Here is a 24,758-nt window from a genome sequence, read left to right on the forward strand (position 1 = left end):
ATGGAGTAAAGACAGTCTCTTCAACAAACGGTGTTGGGAAAATTGGACAGGTACATGCAAAGCAATGAAACTAGACCACCAACTTACACCATATACAAGAATAAACTCAAAACAGATAAAAACTTCAATGGAAGTCACAAAACCATAAAAGTCCTAGAAGAAAACATAGGCAGTAAAATCTCACACATCTCTGATAGCAATAATTTTGCCCATGTATGTCCTCAGGCAAGGGAAACAAAGGAAAAGTAAACAAATGGGACTACCTCAAACCAAAAAGCTTCTGCAAAGCAAAAGAAATCAAAATGAAAAGGGAACCCACTAAATGGGAGAACATATTTGCCAATGATACATCCAAAAAGGGGTTAATTTCCAAAGTATATAAAGAACTTACACAACTCAACACCAGGAAGACAAACAATTGAATTAAAAATAGGCAAATGACCTGAATAGACACTTCTCCAAAGAGGACATACAGAGGGCCCAGAGACATATGAAAATATGCTCAACATCATTAATCACGAGAAAGATGCAAATTATGACCACAATGAGATACTATCTCTTGCCTACCAGAATGGCTTTCATCAATAGATCAATAAACAGCAAGTGCTGGTGACTATGTGGAGAAAAGGGAACCCTCATGGTTAGTGGGAATGCAGACTGGTGTAGCCACTGTGGAAAACAGTATGGAGTTTCCTCAAAAAAATTAAATATAAATTTAAATTTTATAACACCACAAAGTAATGTGGAATTTAGGTAGGTGAATAGAGGAAGATGGCCCAATACAAAATGTAATTTGAGAGCAAAACTTAGGGTTCAAGGTAGCAACAACAGAGCATTCAAGTGATTTTCGATGTGACCTATACTTTGAAAGAAAATTTCAGGAATGTATAAAAGCTGATTGTATTTTTAAAAAATCAGTATAACTTGTCTTTCACTGCCTGGCTTATTTCACTCAGCATAATGCTCTCCAGTTCCATCTAGGCTGTTGTGAAGGATATGAGCTCCTTCTTTCTTTCTGCTGTGTAGTATTTCACAGTGTAAATGTACCACAGTTTTTGATCCACTCATTTACTGATGGGCACTTAGGCTGTTCCCAGCACTTGGCTATTATAAATAATGCTGCTATGAACATCGAGGTTCATAGGTTCTTTTGAGTTGGTGATTCAGGATTTCCAGGGTATAATCCCAGCAGTGGAATCACTGGATCAAAAGGCAGTTCCTCCCATCCACGTACTAACCAGGTTTGACCCTGCTTAGCTTCTGAGATGTGACGAGATCGGGGGCATTCAGGGTGGTGTGGCTGTGACCCAGTATATTGACTGCTGGGATTATACCCTAAGAATCCTGAAACACCAATTCAAAAGAACCTACGCACCCCAATGTTCATAGCAGCACAATTTGTTGCTGCCCTCCTTTTGGTTGTGTGAGGAGGCACAGTGTATCCACCTATACCTCTATCTTGGCCGGGAGGGTTACTTATTTTATTATTGGAACCTCCAGACACATGACTGGGAACACAAAGAAAGGGGAAACGTGGAATTCATGCAATAATGTATTGCATTCGAGTTACCTGAGAGGATTCAGAAAGTTAGACCATTTCTCTTTTTTTCTTACGGTGCTTCAATAATGGCACTACCTGCAAACTTTCATGGCATTTTGATGGTGGCCTTTCATTTTAAAATGTGGAGAAGCATTTCCCTGGGGTCTGAACAGTGTTAATCGCAAGAACAAATGTTTAAGATTATAGGTTGTACTATGTCAGCACAGAGAACTGGATCTCAAGCGGTGGTGGAGCTCATGTGTTTTTGAATAAATTTATTTTTGTGAATGTTTGTGATATATTGATTACTCTAAAATATGGTGCCCAGGTCAGGGGTCAGAGGCCCCTTTTGCCCAAATACAATTAACTTCAAGTTCTCCCTCTGATTATGAAGTGCCAAGTACACATTGATGGTCTGCACCCCAAGGTTGTACAAGGAATTCCACAAGACTTTCTCCAAGTTACCAAGTGAAGAAGCGGAGTTGGGAATCTCTCATCTGTGCTATTACCCTTACTCACCTGACAACCCCCGCCCCCGCCCCATTCCTTCTCTAAAGCAGACGCCTTTAGGGAAACAATCACAGGTCTGATGATTAGGCTCCTCCTTCTCCTCTTCTTCTCTCTCTGTCCTAGACCACTCAAAGGGTATCTTCCTTGTCATATCTCTTTTTCTTTCATAGGGCAGCAACTCCCATGGCCTCAATGACATAAGCAAAAGGAAAGATGTCTATGAGAAGAGTCCTTCCAGGTTTGGTTTTTGATAAGAGAAAGGAGGAGGAGAAAAAAAGCTTTGCTTTATTGTCTTGTTTTTGAGAACCAGAAACTAATCATTGATTCCTTGATTTTTTATTGCATTCCTTTTCTAACGAAAGCAATATCTCTCCCAAACATGTATGTTCATGTTAATACTATCAGTCAAGGTATTCAATGGCTACATATATCTATATGACCTGAAATCCTACAAACAACTTTGCATCCTTGGTATAATTGTCCACACTTTACAGCTAAAGAGGCTGAGACATCGGTTAATTTTCCTAAAGTCACACAGCTAGTTAAATGGCAAAACTAAAAATAGGTTTGAATAAATGACTAAGTGAATGGAATTCTTGAATACATGGATAAATTACCCCCTCCCACCTTCCCTCTGGTTACTGTCAGGTTGTTCTTAATTTCAATGTCTCTGCTTATATTTTGCTTGCTTTTTTCTTCTGTTGATTAAGTTCCAGTTAAAGGTGAGATCATGTGGTATTTGTCCATCACTTCCTGGCTTATTTCACTCAGCAATTTAAAAAATTTCTCACCCTTTGAATGAAGCACTATCATACTTTTGGGAACTCATTTTCAATTGGAACAGTCGCGCACAAAACTATCTCTAAGTGTTTATTTAGCTATTTCTACCTTTTGTGGTCTTTCAGAGAATTCAGGTTTCCACCTGAATGAGGAAACTGGCAGATAATATGATCTCAAATAGCTGATGGCAATCAGAAGGAGAATGATGTCTTCTCATCTCTCCTGGAAGCTCTGGGTGAAGATTTCAGAGCCTTAACCCCTGGAGCCAGGCTACATTTGAGTCCTGGCTCGGTTATTTCCATCTTCTGTGACCTTGAGCAAGCTCCTTAATGGGTCTGTATCTGAATTTCCTCCTCTATAAAATGTAAATAATAGTCATGCTAACCTCATGGGGTAGTTGTGAAGCTCAAATAAAATGATATATCAGTTAGTTAGAATGGGCCTGGTATATTGCTAATTACTCAATAAGTGTTAGCCATTATTATTCAAAATCCAGAGTCAGGCAACTTGGGAACATCTTTGAATTTCTGTTAGTTACATTCTCATTGCCCTCTACTTGAATGTCCATAAGCAGATTTAAAAGGCTTCCCTGGCAAATAGCAAATCCTTCCTCATGAAGCATGAGGGGAGGCTAAAGATAGGCCTGGGCATAAATTACAAGCTATTGTAAAAGTTGTTATTGAGAAACATATAATCTCATGTAAAGCATAGGGTTAAGGGGACTGACTGTAGAAGGTGTAAGACCATGAGAGCCCTGTAAAAAGTAAGTACATTCATAAGTAGAGACGCATTTGGCTTTACAGTCACTGAAATACTGTAATAAACACCTCAAGTGAAGTAACATTGTTATCAGTGTACATATCTTTCCCTTAACATAATTAAGATTATTGATGCTTCCTCCAGTAGATCAGTCCATAGACCTAGATGTCATCCTTTACTTCTCAATCAATCACCAAATTCTGCCCATCCTGCCTTTGAACCGTCTCAAATCTACCCGCCTCTTTCCCTCACAGTGGCTACTGCACTAGCGCAGGTGGCATCCCTGGTACGTATCCCTCCAGCAGACATTTGCCTTCCAGGCATGTTTCTCCTGTCCTAACTTTCCAATGGCTTCCCACCGGCCTGGTGACGAATTAGAAACTCCTTAACAGGGCTGACAAACCTCCTTCCACCTGGCACCCTCCCATCTATACTTTAGCCATACTTGAGTTCTTCATTTAGGTCCTCTCTCGCTCTGATAAGTCACAGATGCTGTTCCTCTGTCAGAAGCATGGTCCTCACCAACTCCAACTTCCCAACTGTTCTTCCCTTGGCTGGCTCTAATTCATCCTTCAGATTTGTCTTAATTACCACATTTTCCAGTTCAAGACAGTGTCTAACAGAGTGGGTACTCAACCAGTATTTGTTAGATAAATAAAGGAATGGAAAATAAGTGGTTTACTGTATCATGCCATGTTCACTAAAGAACTGAAGGCGACTATTTCTATTTGTCTTTCTTAGAACCAAGACGTGAAGACACTCACATACATACACAGCAGAGAAGTTTATTAATTGTATGACATGGTGATTATTATTCATCATTTTTATGTTGAGTAGGCAGAGGAGGAGGGGTTAGTCTTGCCATCTAAGGGGTGGAGGAGGTGAAAGGGAAGCAGAATAGGCAGGAGGCACACTCAGTGAAATCATCACAATTTCTGACTTTTTTGCCTTTTCATTTCTCTGAAAGTGTTTCCATTTGCCTTAGTTTCAGTGCTGACATCATGGAAGAATCCATGTCATAAAAGAAGGTAAAGGCAGTTTTGAATAACTGGAACCCTTCTGCCAGACTGTCTCATGTCTGTTTATTTTCTGGCGCTACTTCTTCTATGTCATCTTCCTCATCATCTGGCACCGGTTTGGAAGCGCGCATCCCCATCAAGTAGTCTTCTGCTAATGCCTCCGGTGTGGTGTCTGTGAGTTCTTGAATTTCTCCGTGATGCATATTTTGAGACCCTTTGCCCCTCCTTTTTCCATATCCACAATGTCTTTCATAGTGTCCTGGGTTGGCCCTGTCATAACTGCTGTGAAGTCATGCACGGCATCTGGACAGTTATTTTGTCTTTTCTTTTCTTTTGAAAGATTTTATTTATTTATGTTTAGAGGGGGAAGGGAGGGAGAAGAGAGGGAGAGAAACATCAATGAGTGGTTGCCTCTTGTGTACCCCCTACTGGGGACCTGGCCTGCAACCCAGGCATGTGCCCTAGACTGGGAACTAAACCATTGGCCCTTTGGTTCACAGGACAGCACTCAGTCCACTGAGCCACACCAGCCAGGGCTGGACAGTTTTCTTAAATAGTATTTTTTTTCATCTTTCTGGCTTTCACATATTTTACTGTAATAACAACGGCGTCTTTAATGGTGTAACCCTTTCATACTTTCACGATGCTCTCTCTACTGGGGTTCTCTTCCGTTACATTGACAATCCTTTCCACATGCATAGTGATGATCCTTCAATGTCCTTATGGCCCCTCGATCAAGAGGCTGCATCAGAGGTGTCCTATCTGGGGGCAAGTAGGCCCCTTTGATGCCTTTGGTGTTGAACTCATAGGGTTCTGAGTGGCCAGGCACATCTTCCGATATGAAAAGAACTTTAAAAGGAAATTGCTTGCTGGCTAGGTACTTCCTGACTGCAGGGAATATCATCCAAGGAACCAATCCAGAAAAAAGGTTCTGATTGTCCAGGCCTCCATCTCGCAGGACTGAAAGACTGGCAGCTGGCGTTTATCTTTTCCTTTCAAGGCTCAGAGCGAACAGCGTTATAGATAAGAGCAGTCCTGATCGTAATCTGATTGCATTTGCACAAAACAGTAGAGCTAGCCTATCTTTTCCTGCCTTAAACCCTGGTGCTTGCTTTTCTTCCCTACTAATAACGTCCTCTGTGGCATTTCTTCCCCAGAAGAGGGGACTTTGGTCAGCATTAAATACCCGTTCAGGCAGGTATGCTTTCTCCTCAATGATTTTCTTAATGGCATATGGGAATTCATCTTCCTGTTGGTCAAGAAAAGCGGCTTCCTCTGTTATCTTTAAACTTTTTAAGCCAAACTTCTTTCTAAAATTATCAAACACTCCTTTGCTGGCATTAAATTTTCCAACTTTAACTCCTTCCCCTTCCCTTGTTGTAAGTTGTCATATGATGGCTTTGCATTTTCTTGAATCACATTGAAGTCTGTAGGTGTGCATTTCGTAGAGCAATCCTGTACCCACACAAAAGCTGCATTTTCAACACAAGATAAAAAGCTCTTTTGCAAAGAGTGCAAGGTTTCCGTGCCTGCTGGCGTCGCTGCAGTGGCCGTTTAATGGCCATTCTTTTCTTACAGTGCTCCTTACACTGGATTCGTTTATCTTGAAATGGTGGACAGCTGCAGGCCTCAATCTACGGTAGATATCAAGCAATTCAAATTCTCTTGAAACGTCAGGACTTACTTCTCTCTGCTTCTTGGGACGACTCCCAGCATCACTAGCAGCACTTTGCACGGGCCCCCTGATGTTGCTCATAACATAGCACTAAACACAATGAAAAGGGTTATGTACTACCGTTATTATTATTATGCAGTTGTGATTTAACACTGTATCTTTATGTTTGTTTACATTTCTTGTGACTGCAAATGACGCCATTCTGTGTCTGTGTGTGCATACATGTTGATAAATTTTAACTTTTTATAATAGATCTGTGTATATTTTATAGCAGTAAATAGACTAGTATCTACATACATTTTATGTATTCATGACATACCTCACATTTTCTTAATTTTTTCAATATTTCTAGGCTATGTGGTTCATCTGAAATTTTTTTTTCAAATTGTCACAAACCTTCCCCAAATTTTCCAATATGTTTACTGAAAAAATTTACATGTAAGTGGACCATGCAGTTCAGACTTGTATTGTACAAGGGTCAACCATAGTTCTTTTCTATCCAGTTTCCCTAAGATAGATGAACTGCAGTCTGCTGTACAGAACACACCGTGTGTGTGTGTGTGTTTGGTTTTGCATCCTTATACCTATGCCTTTCTGATTTTAGCATTTAAAAGATCTCGGTTGCCTCCTCCATCAGTCTTCCTTCTTCACTTTCCACAATAGGTTATTTTCCCTCATTGTAGCATGTTCTGCACATGCTCACCAGTATATGCATTCTCTCTCATTTTTCCTAAGACCACAGTTAGACCCCATTGTCCACGCTCATTGGTAGTTAAGTATGGCTATGTGTCTGAATTATGGCCAGTGGGTTTTTAGGGAAGTGATGGCACCGTTTCTGTGGCTGGCCCTTGCTCTCTTTCACTATCCATGAGATGATTAGAGAGTACTCTGAGGTCTATGAGGAGGATAGAATGCCACTATGGGAAAAGCCTGCATCCTGGTAGGACTGTGTGGGACAGAGTGCCTTTGCTACTTCATATGGAATCATGTTGTGGGCAAAAAGTAAAGCTTTATTGTGCTAAGTCACTGAAAATTTTGGAGTAGTCTACCCTGACTTACACACTTGTCCTTGCAATGTCTCAATGACAAGGTCTCTTACGATACTACTATATCATCTGACTTCCCTCCCTTTTCTATTTTTAACTTTCTTTTCTACAAAAGACTGACAATTTGCATATGAAAGATGCAAATCTGCATAAAGGCATCAGTCATGAGCAATTCCACTTGGGGTAGGACTATCTGGTAGCAGAAGTGATTAGGAAAAAAATGTGAATATCCATAGAAATCTATGGATATAGAAGGTGCACCCAGGAAACTTAACTTAGTAATTATGTATCCTAGTTGTGGGGAGTTTCTAGGAAAATCCAAATGTCATGAAATAAATTTTTTTCTAAGATGCGCATTTCAATTGTACAACCATTATGAACTGCCTTCATAAAACTTTTGATGGTTTGAGAATTCCTTATGCAACGGTTGCGGTGGGACACAAAATTGTGTCATCTCAACTACACACAGTGTGATCTCAGCTATGCAAAAATGTGCATTTACTGGCAGGAAACAGGCCAACATTTTTAAAAAGATAACTAATAAATATACAATCATATGCAATTTTGTGAACAAATTAATTGCATGAAATTACAAGTCTGTAAAAATTCTTTGACAGATAGTGCAAACTATTTTTCATTCAAAAAATTGAATCACTGCAAGTGTAAGACCCAATGCCTTACCTAACAAGCACATACATCCTTAGTGCTAAATCCTTATTGGTGGTTTTGCATATGTCATCTGAAGTGAATGAAGCAGGTCTGTAAGAAGATATAATGGCCATGGATGGGTCAGGGACAACTCACCAAAGAATCATGATTTCATTAAAAGAACCTGGTCTTGACTTCTGATTGAGGCACTGCTTCTGGCTAGTTTTGTGACCCCTGGGGAAGACGTTAATTCTCTCCACATCATTTTCCTCATTTGTGTGAAAATAACTTGCTTTTCTCATTTTATGAATAATCAAAATTTGTGAGGTTGCTCAACATCATTTTAGAAAGTGGATAAAATTTTCATAGCTTCTTTTCTCTTTCCTCTGTCAAGATGTCTCCAAAATGTTAATGTAGATCAGACTTTTTGGGGTAGATTTTTATAAAATACAGATTCCCAAACATTCTGGGAGACCCTGATTCAGTTGATTTGGAGAAATTCCTCTATTTCTTTTTTTATTTTTTGCTGTTTAATTCTATTTATTTATGTATTTATTTATGATTTAATCTTTTTTATTGTTGTTCAAGTACACTTGTCTCCATTTTCACCCCTTCCTGCCCCACTCATCTCTGCCTCCCACCCTCGAACCTGCCCCCTTTGGCTTTGTCCTTGTGTCCTTTATACATGTTCCTTGATGGCCTTCCCTTATTATCTCCTATTATCCCTCTCCCCCTCCTCTCTGGTTACTGTCAGTTTGTTCCCCATTTCAGTGTCTCTGGTTGTATTTTGCTTGCTTGTTTGTTTTGTTGATTATAGTTCCTATATATCTAACAAACCAGCTCAGATGATCTTGATGTGAATGGTCTGAAGAACAGACTTTTAAGAAATAATTTTTACCTCTATTCCTCTCCAAAACGAATTCCAATCCCTTCAAACATTTGTCCAATAACCATTCATTTTTCTTGTGTTTACAATCCCCACTCCCTTGTGTGTCTCCATTCACTTTAAACCACACAAAGGACACCATGTACAAAGCTCAGTTCTTGTTCTAACAGCATCTTCCCTAGGGAGTTCTTGGCTTTTCCCAGGTCACATGGTTGAGGGCTTTGGACCAGGCACTTTGAAGGGAAGCCAAAATTTTCAATCTCTTGTTTGCTCTAATGATACCATTTAAATAACCCTGCAGCTGGACAATTTCTGCCAACTACATAACATTATCTTATTATTATTGCTTTGGAATAGCCAATCAGTTACAAGGGACAATGTATAAATTAAAAGCTTCAGTGGGAAATGTTTTATAATTGTAGAAGTTTCCCATTATTGAGCACATAGCGTATCTTCCTGGTCCACAAAGTCTCTGACTTCCAAGGACATTTCCTCTAGTTTGCTCTTTAGGAGCCTAGCACTTCTTGGAGATTTATGTTAAACAGTGACAGTTCAAGTTTAGTGCAGTTGAGTTTATAAGGTGGTGGCCACAGTAGCTTCTCCTTTGCCACACTGAGCGACGCACTGAGGGTCTACAATAAAACTTCAGGTAAGCAGAATTGTTGTGGAAAGCCAGTGTCTTGTGTTTTTCAGCCTTTCAACTAATTAGCATCCTGATTCTAAAGAATTTGTATTTGTACTTTACATCCCCATTGACTTTTCTGTAACTACCAATTTGTACTTCTTAATCTCTCCACCTTTTTCACCCACCCACCCCTAAACCCCCTCCCATCTGGCAACTGTCAAAATGTCCATTGTATCCATGAGTCTGTTTCTGTTCTGGTTGTTAATTTATTTCATTTTTTAGATTCAGTTGTTGATAGGTATGTATTTATTGTCATTTTATTATTCATATTTTTAATCTTTTTTTCTTCTTCGTCTTAAAGAAGACCCTTTAACATTTCATTCAATACTGGTTTGGTGGTGATGAACTCCTTTAGCTTTTTCTTATCTGGGAAGCTCTTTATATGTCCTTCGATTCTAAACAGTAAATAATATTGTAATAAATATGTTGGTGTCAGATGGGTGTGAGATTTATTGAGGTGATCACTTAGGTTATATAGTGTCTAATCACTGAGTTGTATACCTGAAACTAATAAAATATTGTATGTCAAATGCAATTGAAAAGTAAAAAATAATTTAAACTCAAAAAAGAAGAAAAAATAGAGTCTGTAGAAACTCCCTTCCCACCCCCCGCCAAAAATTTGTACTTGTTAATTCATTTTATTCTCCCTGCAAACCCTCGGAAGGAGCACTCACCAGAATCCAATATTGAGAACCAATTCCTCAAAACATTGTAAGTCCCTGGAGCAAGAAAACACTTTAAAAATCTACAAAGCCAGGGTGTGTTATTTTAAACTGGTAAGCTGCCGAAATCTTTTCCTTGAACTGTAAATTGTTGATAATGTGTGTACCTTTTCCTACCACCCTCCAGACACCCATAGCACCACACTGAGTAAAGAAAGACAAGTATCAGCATTCTCCTGGCCTGCAATCTGTGGTTCTAAAGTTTTGCTTGTCCATTTGCATAGAAAAACTCTTCCTTCTTTGAATGCTATGCCATGTGGTTAAGATGAAGTGTTACCCTTTCCTGTTGCTCTCTGACAAATTTCTCTCTAGTCATTGATGTATTTGGCACCCAGCTCACAGATGTTTCTCTTCATTAAATTCCTGTCACATCCTGGTAAATGTTTATGACACCAGCAATACACATCCCCTTATTGACTCCTTCTCTGTTGACTTGAAGCCAACAGCCGTATATCCAGAACTGATTAATTTCTGAAATCCTAACCTCTAATAGCCCAATTTCCAATCCCAATCTCCTAGTCTCTGAATACATTCCCCCAGTCTACCACCACGGCTATTCTTTGACTTTATAAAGTGCTTTAATCCCTGGCTATCTTCATTTTTTCCCACTTGATTGACCTCCATACTAATTTACTCCCCCTTCTCTCTTAAATTACATCACTTTAATTCAGCTTAAGGGGTCTTATTTCCAAAAACTTTGCCCCTTGTCTTATTTGCTATTCTGAGACTGGAAAAAATTGTATTCTGGTTCATTTTAATTTGTCTTCTCTTCTTCTGGTCTCTGGGTGCTGAGCTCATACAGGTGGATGACTACCACTTCCAAATGATGGTTTTCCGCCTGCACCTGGTCCTAAGCAAGCCTGGCAATCCCTTTATGTAACCCTAACCTGCATTTTTTCCAGCTAACACTGGAAGCCATTTAAACCTTAATTGTTTCCATTAAAACCTTATTCTTTTTTCTATACACTTCTCTGGTGCACTCTCTCATCCTACTTACTTTCAAAAGATGACTTTCCTTTCTATTTCTTCCAGTAAATAGATTTTAAAAGATAACCTGCCAACTTCCTCATCTTTCCTCTAACCCCAAGTACTCATGCACATATATCTACGTGAACACCTAAACAAAAATTTTTCTTTTCCATTGTGTAGAAAAGGTATTCTTTCTGTCCAAAACTAATCCCAACACATACACTTAGAAATGTTGTTGAAGATTAAATGAATTAATAAACATAGAGGATTTGAAACAGTGCCTAACCCATGGATTTAGCTATTTTTCTTTCCCTTTTCCATCTCTTATTATATCCATTGGCCCATCAGTTATGGTCAGTCCATCTTACCTGCTTTCTGTAGTTAGTACTAATCTGCTTAATTCTGTCATCTAATAAGAAACTTCCTTTGAGCTCCTATACTCTCCATCCCTACTTCATATACTCATATTTTTCTCCTTCCTTTCCTGGTGAAGCTCTTTAAAAGACTTATCTTCATTTCCTCACATGTCATTTATTCTCTAATGCCCTTAACCTGGATTTCTTCCTCCATCATTCTATGACTTAACTCTCACCAAATTAGAAATGAGTTCCTAACTCCAAAATGCATTGACATTTTTAGTACTCATCTCTCTTAGCTTCTCCGTGGTATTTGACTCCACTGGTCACTCTCCTTTAAAATAAATACTTGGAAATAAAGAACAAACGGACAGTGACCAGAGGGGAGAGGGGAAGGGAAATAATGGGAGAAAAAAGGGGAAGGGACATGCCAAGGAACAAAAATAGAAGACTTATGGGCATGGACCAAGTTGGTGGGGGATTTGACTATAGGAGTGGGGTGGGACAAGGCAGGGGAGAGCAATGGGGAAAAATGTAGGACAACTATAACTGAACAAGGATTTAAAAAAGAAAAAATAAAAAGAAACTTAAGGTAAGACAAAAAATTAAGAACATAATATAATAATGTCATGTAATAAGAGGAAAAATGCATAGGCATTAGCCCAATATTTATTAATTAAGGACTATAGAATCTAAAAGAGAAAAAAACAGATATTGCCATTACTTTTACCCCTTTATGCATATAACTAGTAGTTGACAAAAATAAAGGTATTTCTTTTTAAATAAAAACAAAAAAGGTAAAATAAAGTTTCTCTTATTTTGACTTCTGAGATACTTCTCTTATTTTTCACACTGTTCTTTGATCATTTTTTCTCAATATCCTCTGTTAGCCCCTCTTCCTCTCTGATCCTGTTAAACATTTAGTCTTCAACTTATGTTTATGTGTGATCATAACAGAGTATCTATTGGATCAGGTTAATGCAGAAAAATTCTACTGCCAGAAGGCCCAGGGTGAATTGGCAGCTGGTGGAGAGGGTGGTCCCACATTTGCATGCGGATAAACCAGGAGGAACAACTGGGAGCAAGACAGACCATGCAACCTAGGGTTCCAGTATGGGGAAATAAAGCCTCAAAACCTCTGACTGAAAAAACCTGTGGTGTTTGAGGTGGCAGGAGCAATTCCCAGCCTCACAGGAGAGTTTGTTGGAGAGACCCACAGGGTCCTAGAACATACACAAAACCACCTACCTGGGGATCAGCAACAGAAGGGCCCAATTTGCTTGTGGGTAGCAGAGAAAGTGACTGAAAGCTGGCAAAGAGCTGAGCAAGTGGCATTGTTCCCTCTCAGACCCCTCCCCACACACAGTGCCACAACGCAATGATGTGGGTTGCCCTGCCCTGGCAAATACCTAAAGCTCCACCCCTAACTACATAACAGGCAAGACAAGACAAAAATAAAAATGGCCCAAATGAAAGTACAGATCAAAGCTCCAGAAAAAAATACAACTAAGCGATGAAGAGATCGTCAATCTATCAGATGCACAGTTCAAAACACTGGTAACCAGGATGCTCACAGAAAGGGTTGAGTATGGTCGCAAAATAGAGGAAAAGGTGAAGGCTATGAAAAGTGAATTAAAGGAAAATGCACATGGAACCAACAGTGACAGGAAGGAAACTGGGACTCAAATCAATGGTTCGGAGCAGAAAGAAGGAAAACATTCAACCAGGACAGAATGAAGAAGCAAGAATTTTTTTTTTTTAAATGAGGAGAAGCTTAGGAACCTCCAGGAAAACTTTAAACATTCAAACATCTGAATTATAGGGGTTCCAGAAGGAGAAGAGGAAGACCCAGAAATTGAAAACTTATTTGAAAATATAATGAAGGAGAACTTCCCCAAGCTGGCAAAAGAAATAGACTTCCAGCAAGTCCAGGAAGCTCAGAGAGTCCCAAAGAAGTTGGACCCAAGGAAGCACACACCAAGGCACATCATAATTACATTACCCAAGATTAAAGAGAAGGAGAGAATCTTAGAAGCAGCAAGGGAAAAGGACACAGTTACCTACAAAGGACTTCCCATAAGACTGTCAGCTGATTTCTCCAAAGAGACCTTACAGGCAAGAAGGGGCTGGAAAGAAGTATTCGAAGTCATGAAAAGCAAGGACCTACATCCAAGATTACTCTATCCAGCAAAGCTTCATTTACAATGGAAGGGCAGATAAAGTGCTTCCAGATAAGATCAAGTTAAAGGAGTTCATTATCACCAAGCCCTTATTATATGAAATGTTAAAGGGACTTATGTAAGAAAAAGAAGATGTTGAAAACTATGAACAGTGAAAGGACAACAAACTCACAACTATCAACAACTGAACCTAAAACAAAAACAAAGTGAACAAGTAGAACAGGAACAGAATCACAGAAATAGAGATCACATGGAGGGTTACCAGTGGGGAGAGGGAGCAGGGAAAATGGGGGAAAGGTACTGGGAATAAGAAGCATAAATGGTAGGTAGAAAATAGACAGGGGGAGGTTAAGAATAGTGTGGGAAATGGAGAATCCAAAGGACTTATATGTATGACTCATGGACATGAACTATGGTGGGGAATGGTGTTGGAGGGGGTACAGGGTGGAGGAGAATAACACGGAGAAAAAAATGGGACAACCGCAATAGCATAATCATAAATATATTTAAAAAATAGATATACCATCATTAACTTAACCATTTCTTTATAATAAATGTTGGGATCATGTCTAAATTAATAATGTCATAACACTACAATGGATTTCCCTGTTTTTATATGTTTATAGATATCTTCTATAGATTCATTTTCCTGGGATCAGTTTCTAGAAGTGGAATTATTGAATAGAAGCATTTACTTTGTTTTTAAGGTTACTAGTACATAATTCATAGATTTTGCCAATTTATACTTGGGTAGTCTTATTGCTAACCAACACTTTTCCCTGCTATGATTTTGTTCCTTGGAAAAAAGGGACTACACACAATACGCTTTTCAAGACCTTTTCCAGAAGATCTCATTATTTCATGATGGCTGAAAAATATTACTGATGCTATGGCAACGTTGGAGCATGGGTATTTCGATGCCTGGGGGTCTCAGGGGTCCTTAGGGACAGTTTCTGGAGAGATACATTATTCTTTATTTGCATCTGAACAACTGAAGACATTCACCTCTCAGGTTCTCAGCCTGAATTGAATCAAATGGGCTTGTGGAGATTTGTTTCACCAGATACGCTAACTGTGTTTCTTACCTTAGAATTGTAGAGAAATCACCAAGGAGCCCTGAGGTCCAGCTGCAGCTCTGGGCTTTAGTTGCTCATTTGTAAAATGAAAGGTTTGGACTAGACAATTTCTCAAGTCCTTTACCTCTGGCAGTGTATGGTGTCCTAGGTGACTTCTCCTTCCTCTTCCTGGACACCTGTCACATCTTTCCAGGTATTTTTGTTTGTGTGTTTATTTCCTTAGATCATCTTCCTGAGGGAAGGAGGCTGAGGTGATACACAGGATGTTTGTGATTAATGAACTCCAGAAGCTGCAACTTCTGTATGAATCTTTGGAAAAGAGCATCCCTGAGTCCTTTAAGGTGAGGAAGTAAGGGCTGATGCAGGGAAAGAGGGCTGAGGAGTGAAGAGGATGGCTTCAGGGCTCAGAACCTTTCCCGTTCCCAGGGAAGATGGAAGAACAAGTTTTCAGATTACTTCCTCAGGGATGACCTCAATACCCATATGTATTCACCTACTTTACTTCTTTTTTTGCCTTTTAAACATCTTTTGACTCTGCTCTATGCTATCTCTAATGAAATTCCTTTTTTGCTCCAGGCTATTGCAATATCTCCCTATTTTCAATATTATCATCCCACCTGCAACTTGGTGAGCAGAGTCATCTATCTGAACAAATATAATTATAGCAGTCCCTTGTTTTAAAATTTTAGTAGAGGTCCATGTCCGTGGCATAAAGTCCACAATCCTTAATTGGGTATACAAAGGTATATATATATATATTATATATATATATATATATATATACTATATATATATATATATATAATATATATATATATATACCCAGCCTCTTCTACTTCTCCCAACATTCCCCTGCCAGATGCTGCAATTATTGAGCAGCAGGTATGATATAGGATACAATCTGCTACCCATTCAAGCATTTATTCATGCTTTTCTTCCTACCTGAAATTACTTGCCCTGCTTCTCTCTTTATTTCACCAAAGAAAACTTTACTTATCTTACAAGATCCAAATCAAATATTACTCCTTCTGTCAGTCTCCTACCACTTCCTCCACACCACCCCGTGCATCCAATCATTAATATGTGTCTCATTATGATCAGACTATGTATTTCTCTGTTCTTCTGGGCTTGAATTCACCTTTGAATTCTCTATACTTGAAACACATCTGATATATAATAGATGCCAAATAGATGATATGTTAGGAAATTTAAAAATGGGAAAATGGTATGAATTTTGAAACAATGAATGTCATGGGACCTAGTTCCTAGTGATTCAGCTATTGGCTTGGATTTTTGTGGGCGTTTACTGGGCCATTTTGCAGCATACCTTCCAATGATAGTCCAGTGAGCTATTCTGGAAGCCCTAGTTCTATCCTGTTCGGTCTTCTTAACTCCTGGTTTTATTTCCCATAGCACACCCAAGACCCTATCTCAAAGAAACACTTCATCTTCTCCTGTTTTGTTCTGTTGCCCTTGTAGGTGTATGGTGCCATTTTCAACATTATAAATAAAAACCCATTCAACCTGGAGGTGTTAGTGGATGCCTGGCCAGATTATCAGATAGTCATTACTCGGCCTAAGAAAGAGGTGAGACCTCAGGCTACTAAATACAAGGCCAGTCACGCTCTGGATGTTCTCTGTGTGGGAATGAAGGAACTGAAGCTGGGAACTGGGGAGAAGAACTTTGCACCCCTGATTCATATAGGTTTTGGAAAGACTGCTTGGGGGAGAAGGTAGGATGGTGAGATAAGGCATGGGAGTAGCCCAAGTAGCTAATAGTCCATGTCTTGTAAGTAACCTTAGGATTCCATCTAGTCGATTCTTTTCCATTAAGATTCTGATCACAGGCATATACCTCAACATAGACGCCTATGGCTGGAAGTGGTTAGGAAAGGTCTTTCTTTCCCTATGACTAGATGAACAATATCCAATAATACTTGAATCAGTGTTGGATTTGAGATCTGAAACTACCAAGTGACTAGTTGTGTGACCTTGGGAAGATGGCTGTTCTCTTAACTATGAAAAGTGGGGCTGATAAAATTACTACAAGGGGAGACCAAAAAAACCCCTAAATATATTTATTTAAAAATGTGTATTTATCCTTACATGTTTAAACTTCAGTCACCTTCAAATTACTGGTACTCTCCATTTCATGCAATACACCTACTGAAACACTTTTTCCACTGCTCAAAGATAGTGTTTGAACTTGTCAATTTTGATGCATTTTAGAGTTTCTACTGTTTTTTGTTTCACTTCTTCCACATCAGCAAAAGGTTTCCTTTTGAGGACTTTTTTCATCCGGGGAAACAAACAAACAAAAAAGTCACTCAGGGCAAGATTGGGTGAAGAGGGAGGGTGGGGCATGGCGATCATGCTGTTTTTGGTCAAAAGCTGCTGAACATTCGGTATGGTGTGGGCAGGTATCCTTGAAAATCGCCCATCATGAAATGGGCAAATGCACTGAAAGAGTCTTCAGGAAAATTCACTGAAGCTGAACGCAGCCTCTGACAAAAAACATCAGCTGGTACACTGATACAAATGGGTTTCTAGAATACTCACCTAACAGGGGAAGCCTGTACCACAAGGGGTCTGTCCTCCAGAAAATAATTCTGTTTTTTGGGTCCCCCCCTTGTATGTGAGAGAATTGTTAAACAATAGACAAATCATGTATTTTAATAGAAATGTCTTCCCCATCTTCCAAGTTTGGGAAGTATAAGTAGTGAATCCCTTTCATCCCAGTGTAGGGATATTCTACCCTCCCTCTATTTACATAGTAATCAGGGGCATTAGAACACAACACTACCTGCAGTGAGCCCTAGGACCACCAGGAGAGTGTCAACAGTAGAAAGTAGCAGGTAGGCAGTGGCAGACTTGGCCTTCAACTCCAGGTGCTTTTGTGAGCTCTGGCATGATGGGTCTTTCTCAAAGTCCTCTCTATTCACATGCACACCAAGAGTCAATCACCCCAGAATGCTGGGTCAGAATTAGCTTAGTCATTATATCCTCCGAGTCCCAGAATATTGACCCCCCAAACTGTTTCTCATACTTTTTTCCATATTGGAGGCACTCTCTGTTTTAGACCCTTAACTAGTCCTGGTGCTCCTTCCATCCAAGACAATGGAGCTATTTACTCACCCTCCCTAAGACAGCTGACTTCAGTGCATCATCAGAAAGGAAATACCTTCAGTGTGTCAAAGAATTCCAAGGCCATTTTATGCACCTGTCTCAGAAAAAAAAAAGGGGGGTATCAAACAATCGAGTGCAGCACTCCAGATGTATGCAAGAACATCTGGTAAATCATAGAGCCATGTAAATATGATTATTATTTGTTACATCAGGAGATGAAAGATGATCTGGATCATTATACCAATACTTACCACATCTTCATCAAAGCTCCTGACAACTTAGAAGAAGTCCTGGCATGCCCCCAGGTTATCAACTGGGAACAAGTCTTCCAGATCCAAGGTAACTGGTCTGAGTTAAAAGGCAAAGACCCTCTGGTTTACTCACAGAAGCTATGGGTGGGGTTATGCAGAGCCTGTCTTCTTCCTCCTTCCAGGTTGCCAAGAGAACCTGGGCGAGGCAATAAGAAAGGTTTCAGCTTCAAAATCAGTGCAGGTGGATTACACAAGGACCATGCTCTTCTCAAAAGAAACACCACTGGAACTCAAGACATCAAGTGATGGCAAAGAGGATTTGACACAGATGTTTAAAGTACCCAAAGTGGATAAAGCTAGCAGGTGAGATCTTACTTTTATGCTTCTCAAATTCCTGATAGAATCATTAAGTTGCCATAAGGACCAGACTCGGAAACGTAGGATTTGAGACTAAATTATGATGAGGTACATAGCTGCATGGGTAAAAGAAGAGAACTTTGTTTGCTGAGCATGAGTAGGGCCTTCATTACATGAGGCCTTTTTTTGTTGTTGTTAATGATTTTTTAAAAATATATTTTATTGATTATGCTATTACAGTTGTCCCATTTCTCCCCCTTTTATTGCCCTCTGCCCTACAAACCCCCTCCCACCAGCATTCCCCCCGCCCTTTACTTCATGTCCACAGGTCGTACATATAAGTTTTTTGGCTTCTACATTAACCTCCCCCTGTCTATTTTCTACCTACCATTTATGCTACTTATTCTCTGTAACTTTTCCCCCTCTCTCCCCCTCCCACCCCACTGATAATCCTCCATGTGATGTCCATTTCTGTGGTTTTGTTCCTGTTCTAGTTGTTTGCTTAGTTTGCTTTTGTCTTTTAGGTTCAGTTGTTGATAGTTGTGAATTTGTTGTCATTTTACGATTCATAGTTTTTGATATTTTCTATTTCTTAGATAAGTCCCTTTAACATTTCATATAATAGGGGCTTGGTGATAATGAATTCCTTTAACTTGACCTTGCCTGGGAAGCACTTTATCTGCCCTTCCATTCTAAATGAAAGCCTTGCTGGAGTAATCTTGGATATAGGTCCTTGTCTTTCATGACTTCGAATACTTCTTTCCAGCCCCTTCTCGCCTGCAAGGTTTCTTTTGAGAAATCAGCTGATAGTCTAATGGGAACTCCTTTGTAGGTAACTCTCTCCTTTTCTCTTGCTGCTTAAGTTTCTCTCCTTCTCTTTAATCTTGGGTAATGTAATTATGTTGTGCCTTGGTGTGTGTGTCCTTGGGTCCAACTTCTTTGGGACTCTGCAAGCTTCCTGGACTCCCTGAAAGTCTATTTCCTTTGCCAGCTTGGGGAAGTTCTCCTTCATTATATTTTCAAATAAATTTTCAATTTCTTGGTCTTCCTTTTCTCCTTCTGGCACCCCTATGATTTGAATGTTGGAATGTTTAAAGATGTCCTGGAGGTTCCTAAGCCTCTCCTCATTTTTTTGAACTCTTGTTTCTTCATTCTGTTCTAGTTGGATGTTTCTTTCTTCTTTCTGCTCCAAACCCTTGATTTGAGTCCTGGTTTCCTTCCTGTCACTGTTGGTTCCCTATAGATTTTTCTTTATTTCACATAATGCAACCTTTATTGCTGCCTGGGTCTTTTTTATGCTGTTGAAGTATCCAGTGAGTTCCTGGAGCATCCTGATTACCAGTGTTTTGAACTGTGCATCTGATAGGTTGGCTATGTCTTCATCGCTTAGTTGTATTTTTTCTGGAGCTTTGATCTGTTCTTTCATTTGGGATAATTGTTTTTTGTCTTGGCATGACTTTTATGTAGTAAGCGGCAGAGCCTTAGGTGTTCACCAGGGCGGGGCAACCCACGTGGCTGGGTTGGCCACTGTTTGTGGGGGAGGGGTCCAAGAGGGAACAATGCCACTTGCTCTGCTCTCTACCAGTTTTCAGTCACTTCCCCTGCTACCCACAATCAAATTGGGCCCTTCTGGTGATGATTCCCTGGTGGGTGGGTTTTGTGTATGTTCTAGGACCCTGTGGGTGTCTCCAACAAATTCTCCTGTGAGGCTGGGAGTTTCTCCACTGCCACCTCAACCCGCACAGGTGTTTTCAGTCAGAGGGTTTGAGGCTCTATTTCCCGGTGCTGCAGCCCTGGGTTGTGCAGTCTGTCTCACTCCCCAGTTGTTCCTCCTGGTTTATCTGCATGCAAATGTGGGACCACCCAGTCCACAAGCCACCGCCTTGTCTGGTCTGCCAGCTGCTGCCTTTCCTGCCTGGTCCTCCAGCTGCCACCTTGTCACAAGTCCTCTCCACCCAGCTGCCCATCTCTGCCCCTCCGGCCGGTCTGGATGAATGTTTCTTCTTTAACTCCTTGGTTGTTGGACTTCCATACAGTTCGATTTTCTGTAGGTTCTGGTTATTTTTTGTTTTTAAATTTGTTGTTGTCCTTTTGGTTGTGGGAGGAGGCACAGTGTGTCTACCTATGCCTCCATCTTGGCCTGAAGTCTAGATGAGGTCATTTACATATACTAACTCACTCAGGTCTCCCAGGAAGATTCCTGGGAGGGTATGGGACATCATGGCAGCACTGAAAAACCTTTACTAAATTTTGCAAAAATGTACATGCTCTACAAAGTATACAAATATTCAGAGTAAAAAGTAAAAGTTTTCCCGCTTGGATTCCCCATGATTTTCCTGTCCAGGTATAAATATTGTTAGTTCTGGTGTATATGCTTTTCATACTACATGAGTTTTTTTTCTTTTTTTCACAACATACACACATACTATACTGCAGCTCGCATTTTTCATGCAGCAATATGTTACCTATATATCTTTCATGTGAGCTCACACAGATACCTTGCATTTATTTTGGTAGCTGCATAGATTTCTATAATAGGGAGATACATACTTATATATTCCTGTATTAACACAAAAATTCTGTAATAAGTGTCTTCATAAGTAGATCATGGCACAAGTGCTATTTCTGGAAGATGGACTCCTAGATTTGAAATAGTTGGATCAAAAATATGTATATTAAATGAAAATATTACCAAATTAGATAGTAAGACTTTGATGAACTTCATGTGTGATAGCATAACATATAAACCGACCTACGTGTGCATAAGTAGGGGCATGGATAAATTCATTAAGGCATAATCCAGACAATGGAACAATATACAACAGTTAGCGTGAATGAAGCAGTTCTATATGAACTGGTAAGAATTCCAAAATATATTGCTGAGCGAACAAAAGGAACAACGAATGAGATGGACAGAACAGTGCACACTGGATGCTGTCACAGTATGCACCCACCTGAAATTGCAGAGTCCCTCTAGAAGACTATATGAATATATTGCATCACCAGTTCCCACTGGAGAAGCTAACTGGGTAACGGCATCAGAGAAAGATGTAATTATCCTCAGTTACTATCCACTTGTTCTTTATAATTGTATTACTAATGCAAAAGAAGAAAATCTAAACACCCACTCACACACACAATTGATATAGCTGAGAACCAACAATATTCAAATCTTGCTTTGGCCCAGCTGTGTTTCCATGAGAATCTTAAGATAAACTAATGCCCAGGGGAAAATGGTAAATAGGTATTGAATAATACTTAATATTGTAATTCTGGCGATCTGGAATAAAGTATTTGTCCTCAGGTGTTTCTTTACTCTGAGCCCACATGCACAGCCATCCCACCAGAAGAGGGCAGGTGACAATGTTCGAGGCCATTGAGGAAGCAAGACTAGGATCCGGTCAGGTGTGAAAGAGAACAGAAAGATAGCCTCACCGATGTGCAGACAAGTTAGTGCCCGGCGCCCTCACCCTCCAGCAAACACAGGGCGACTCTGAAACTGACAAGTTCCTGAGAACTCTCTCTCTCTGGGGAGGGGTAAAACTTCGGGGTCTTCCACTTGCCCCAACCTCCCCTTCCCATAGAAGGTGTTATATTGATGTTGCAGATAAGAAAACTCACTCTCAGACAACTTATCCAATGAGAGAATGAGGATTAAAATCTTGATTGTTCCCACCCCCAAAATCCAATTCCAGGTCCTGTACCGGTACTTCTTAAATCGCACTTTTGGTACTTCCCTAGAGGTATGTGGTGATGGGCTTTGGGACACATGAAGCTGTAAGAGTAACACTGCTCTCATCTTCTGGTGACAAACATTTTATCGAAATATCTGTTAAAAGAAATGTCTTGTGTATTTAGATATTTTGTGGCATAGAATTCAGAACCCACGTGTTTCACATGTGGCTCTTCAAAGAAAATTCAGCTGTGTGGGCGGTAGCCCTGGTGTACATCTTTGCTATTTTAGGGACATGAGCTCATTTTTTTCTTCCTTGGGGTATTTGCCTGGACTTTTTTTTTTTTTTTGAGATGTACTTTCTGCATCATAAAGCAATTAAGATGTTCTCCCTCTTGATTATTTGGAAAGGTTTTAAAGCAGACATAGAAATAGTATTTTTCTTGGTGCATCTGTTTCCTCCTCTAAACTGTGGGATCCTCCAGAAAAGGAAGGGTGTCATTAATTCTCTGCAATCCTGGTGTTTGGTAAAAGTCGGCTGAATAAATGCTCTTTTTTTTTTCTTGACAGGGAACAAAACTTTTCAAGCATCTTCTTGGATACCTCACATGCAAGGCTTGTGAATGAGCAGTGGGACTTTGGAAAAAATGAGAGGAGCTTGAAATATGTTGAACGCTGCATCCAGCATTTCCCAGCGTTTGGTGTACTGGGTCCAGAGAAACTCCCTGTCTCTTGGACTGTGATGGAACAGTCCTGTGAGCTGAGGATGGGTTATACGGTCCCTAAATATCGACAACAAGGCAACATGTGGCTAATTTATCATCACTCAATAGAGTATCTTAATCAGAAAAAAATACCATATTATTTTCATGTGGCAGGAAGTAAAGAAAATATTGTACAGAAGCTGCCAAATTGGGGAATGACACGCCATCCTTGTGGCTGGCATCAGTGGAAATGCAACCCCAAGAAATATTGCTGATTGGTGCCACTGTCCATGTAAGCCTTTCCTATCAGTGAAAATGCATCAGTACAAACACAAAAAAGCATCCAATTACCTGGGGCCCATGCATTACTTCAGCCCATCCTTATGTAATATTTTAGTCTTCCTTCTCCTTCATATTACAGAAAATTAGAAGCTTGACCCTTTGAGGACATACTTTTCCTTTATGGTGACAGACATTTCAGAATTAATATTGCCCGATAACAATCATTAGTGCCAAGAGAACCCTTTCAAAGCAATATGTCCTTCTTTGAAGAAGCTATCTTTTATGAAAAGACTGCTGCTTTTTTTATGCTTCTGTGTTTGAAAATAAAAAGTCTGCTTTGACAAGTGTCTCCTCTGGTATCTTCCCTTTCCTCTTCAAATTTTTCCAAAGGATCTTTCAAAGGTGTTTCTTTCATTCAGCATCATTGCTTTTGGTCCTGGGTGTCTTCTAAAGAGCTTCACGATGCTCTCCTGAATGTCTGTATGTGGCTGTCAGTGAGAATTTGGTTTTGACAGGGGCTTGGTAGGTTGAGCTGTGTGACATCATATTTTCAATATTATTTTAATATCTATGCTGTATTGGTTTCCTATTGTTGTTATAAAAAATTATCACACACTTACCGGCTTAAAGCAACAAAAATGTATTACCTTGTATTTTTAGTAGTCAGAAATCCAAAAAGGGTCTTATGGGATAAAAGTCGAAGTGCCAGCACGGCCTGCTCTTTCTGGAGGTTCTTAGGGAAGAATCCACTTCCTCGTCTTCTCCAGCGTCTGCAGGCTGTCCTCACACCTGGGCATGGGGTCCTGCATCACACTGCCTTTTCTCCCTTGATTGCCGTCCACTTCACTTACCCTTCTTTTCTGTGTTCAAATCTTCCTTCCTCCCTCTTACTAGCACACTTGGGATTACCCTTAGGGCCTGCTTGGGTTCCAATCCAGGATAACCTCCTCATCTCAAAATGCTTAACTTAGTCACCTCTGTAAAGTCATATGCTTTAACGATCAAAGCTTCTAAGGATTAGCATCTGGATATTATTGGGGGTCATTACTTAGCCTACTACGTATGAGCTTCAAGTTTATGTTTCTCCATGAGGAAAGTAAACTCATGCTTCCCATTTGAGACTGACAAGCATTTCTTTTTTTGTTATTTATTAAAGTCATTGGGGTGACATTGGTTAATGGGATCATATAGGTCTCAGTGTACATTTCTATGGTACATGATCTGTATATTACATTGTGTACACACCAGCCAAAGTTAAATCATCTTCTGTCCTCATATATTTCGTCCCTCGTACCCTTTACTACCTCCTCAACCCCTTCCCTCTGGTAACCGCCATACTGTTGTCTATGAGTTTCAGTTTTATATCCCGCACAGGAGTGAAATCATTTGGTTCTTAGCTCTTTCTGCCTGCCTTCCTTCCCTTAGTGTAATATTCTCAAGGTCCATTCATGTTTTCTCAAAGGGCAGTATTTCTCCTAGCTCCTTCTGCAAACTTCTGATTCAGTGGGGCTGGA

General features: G+C 39.9%; 1 protein-coding gene across 1 annotated transcript; it reads left to right on the plus strand.

Moving 5' to 3' along the window:
• Nucleotides 1-9,464: 9,464 nt before the first annotated feature.
• Nucleotides 9,465-23,237, plus strand: GLYATL2 (glycine-N-acyltransferase like 2). The gene is made up of 6 exons (XM_024559116.3): nucleotides 9,465-9,512; nucleotides 15,075-15,192; nucleotides 16,331-16,438; nucleotides 18,190-18,316; nucleotides 18,411-18,591; nucleotides 22,829-23,237. The coding sequence occupies exons 2-6, from the start codon at nucleotides 15,115-15,117 to the stop codon at nucleotides 23,235-23,237; spliced, it is 903 nt and encodes a 300-aa protein (XP_024414884.2). The 5' UTR covers nucleotides 9,465-9,512; nucleotides 15,075-15,114.
• The last annotated feature ends 1,521 nt before the right edge of the window (nucleotides 23,238-24,758 follow it).

This window comes from Desmodus rotundus, chromosome 5 (assembly GCF_022682495.2).
Source record: "Desmodus rotundus isolate HL8 chromosome 5, HLdesRot8A.1, whole genome shotgun sequence".
In the NCBI taxonomy this organism is placed as follows: domain Eukaryota; kingdom Metazoa; phylum Chordata; class Mammalia; order Chiroptera; family Phyllostomidae; genus Desmodus; species Desmodus rotundus.

Excerpts from the sequence above, each read along its gene's own strand:
- GLYATL2 (XM_024559116.3), top strand. The coding sequence starts at position 15,115 with ATGTTTGTGATTAATGAACTCCAGAAGCTGCAACTTCTGTATGAATCT. Across the intron at positions 16,439-18,189 it reads TTACTCGGCCTAAGAAAGAG|GAGATGAAAGATGATCTGGA; the intron begins GTGAGACCTCAG and ends TTGTTACATCAG. Across the intron at positions 18,317-18,410 it reads ACAAGTCTTCCAGATCCAAG|GTTGCCAAGAGAACCTGGGC; the intron begins GTAACTGGTCTG and ends TCCTCCTTCCAG.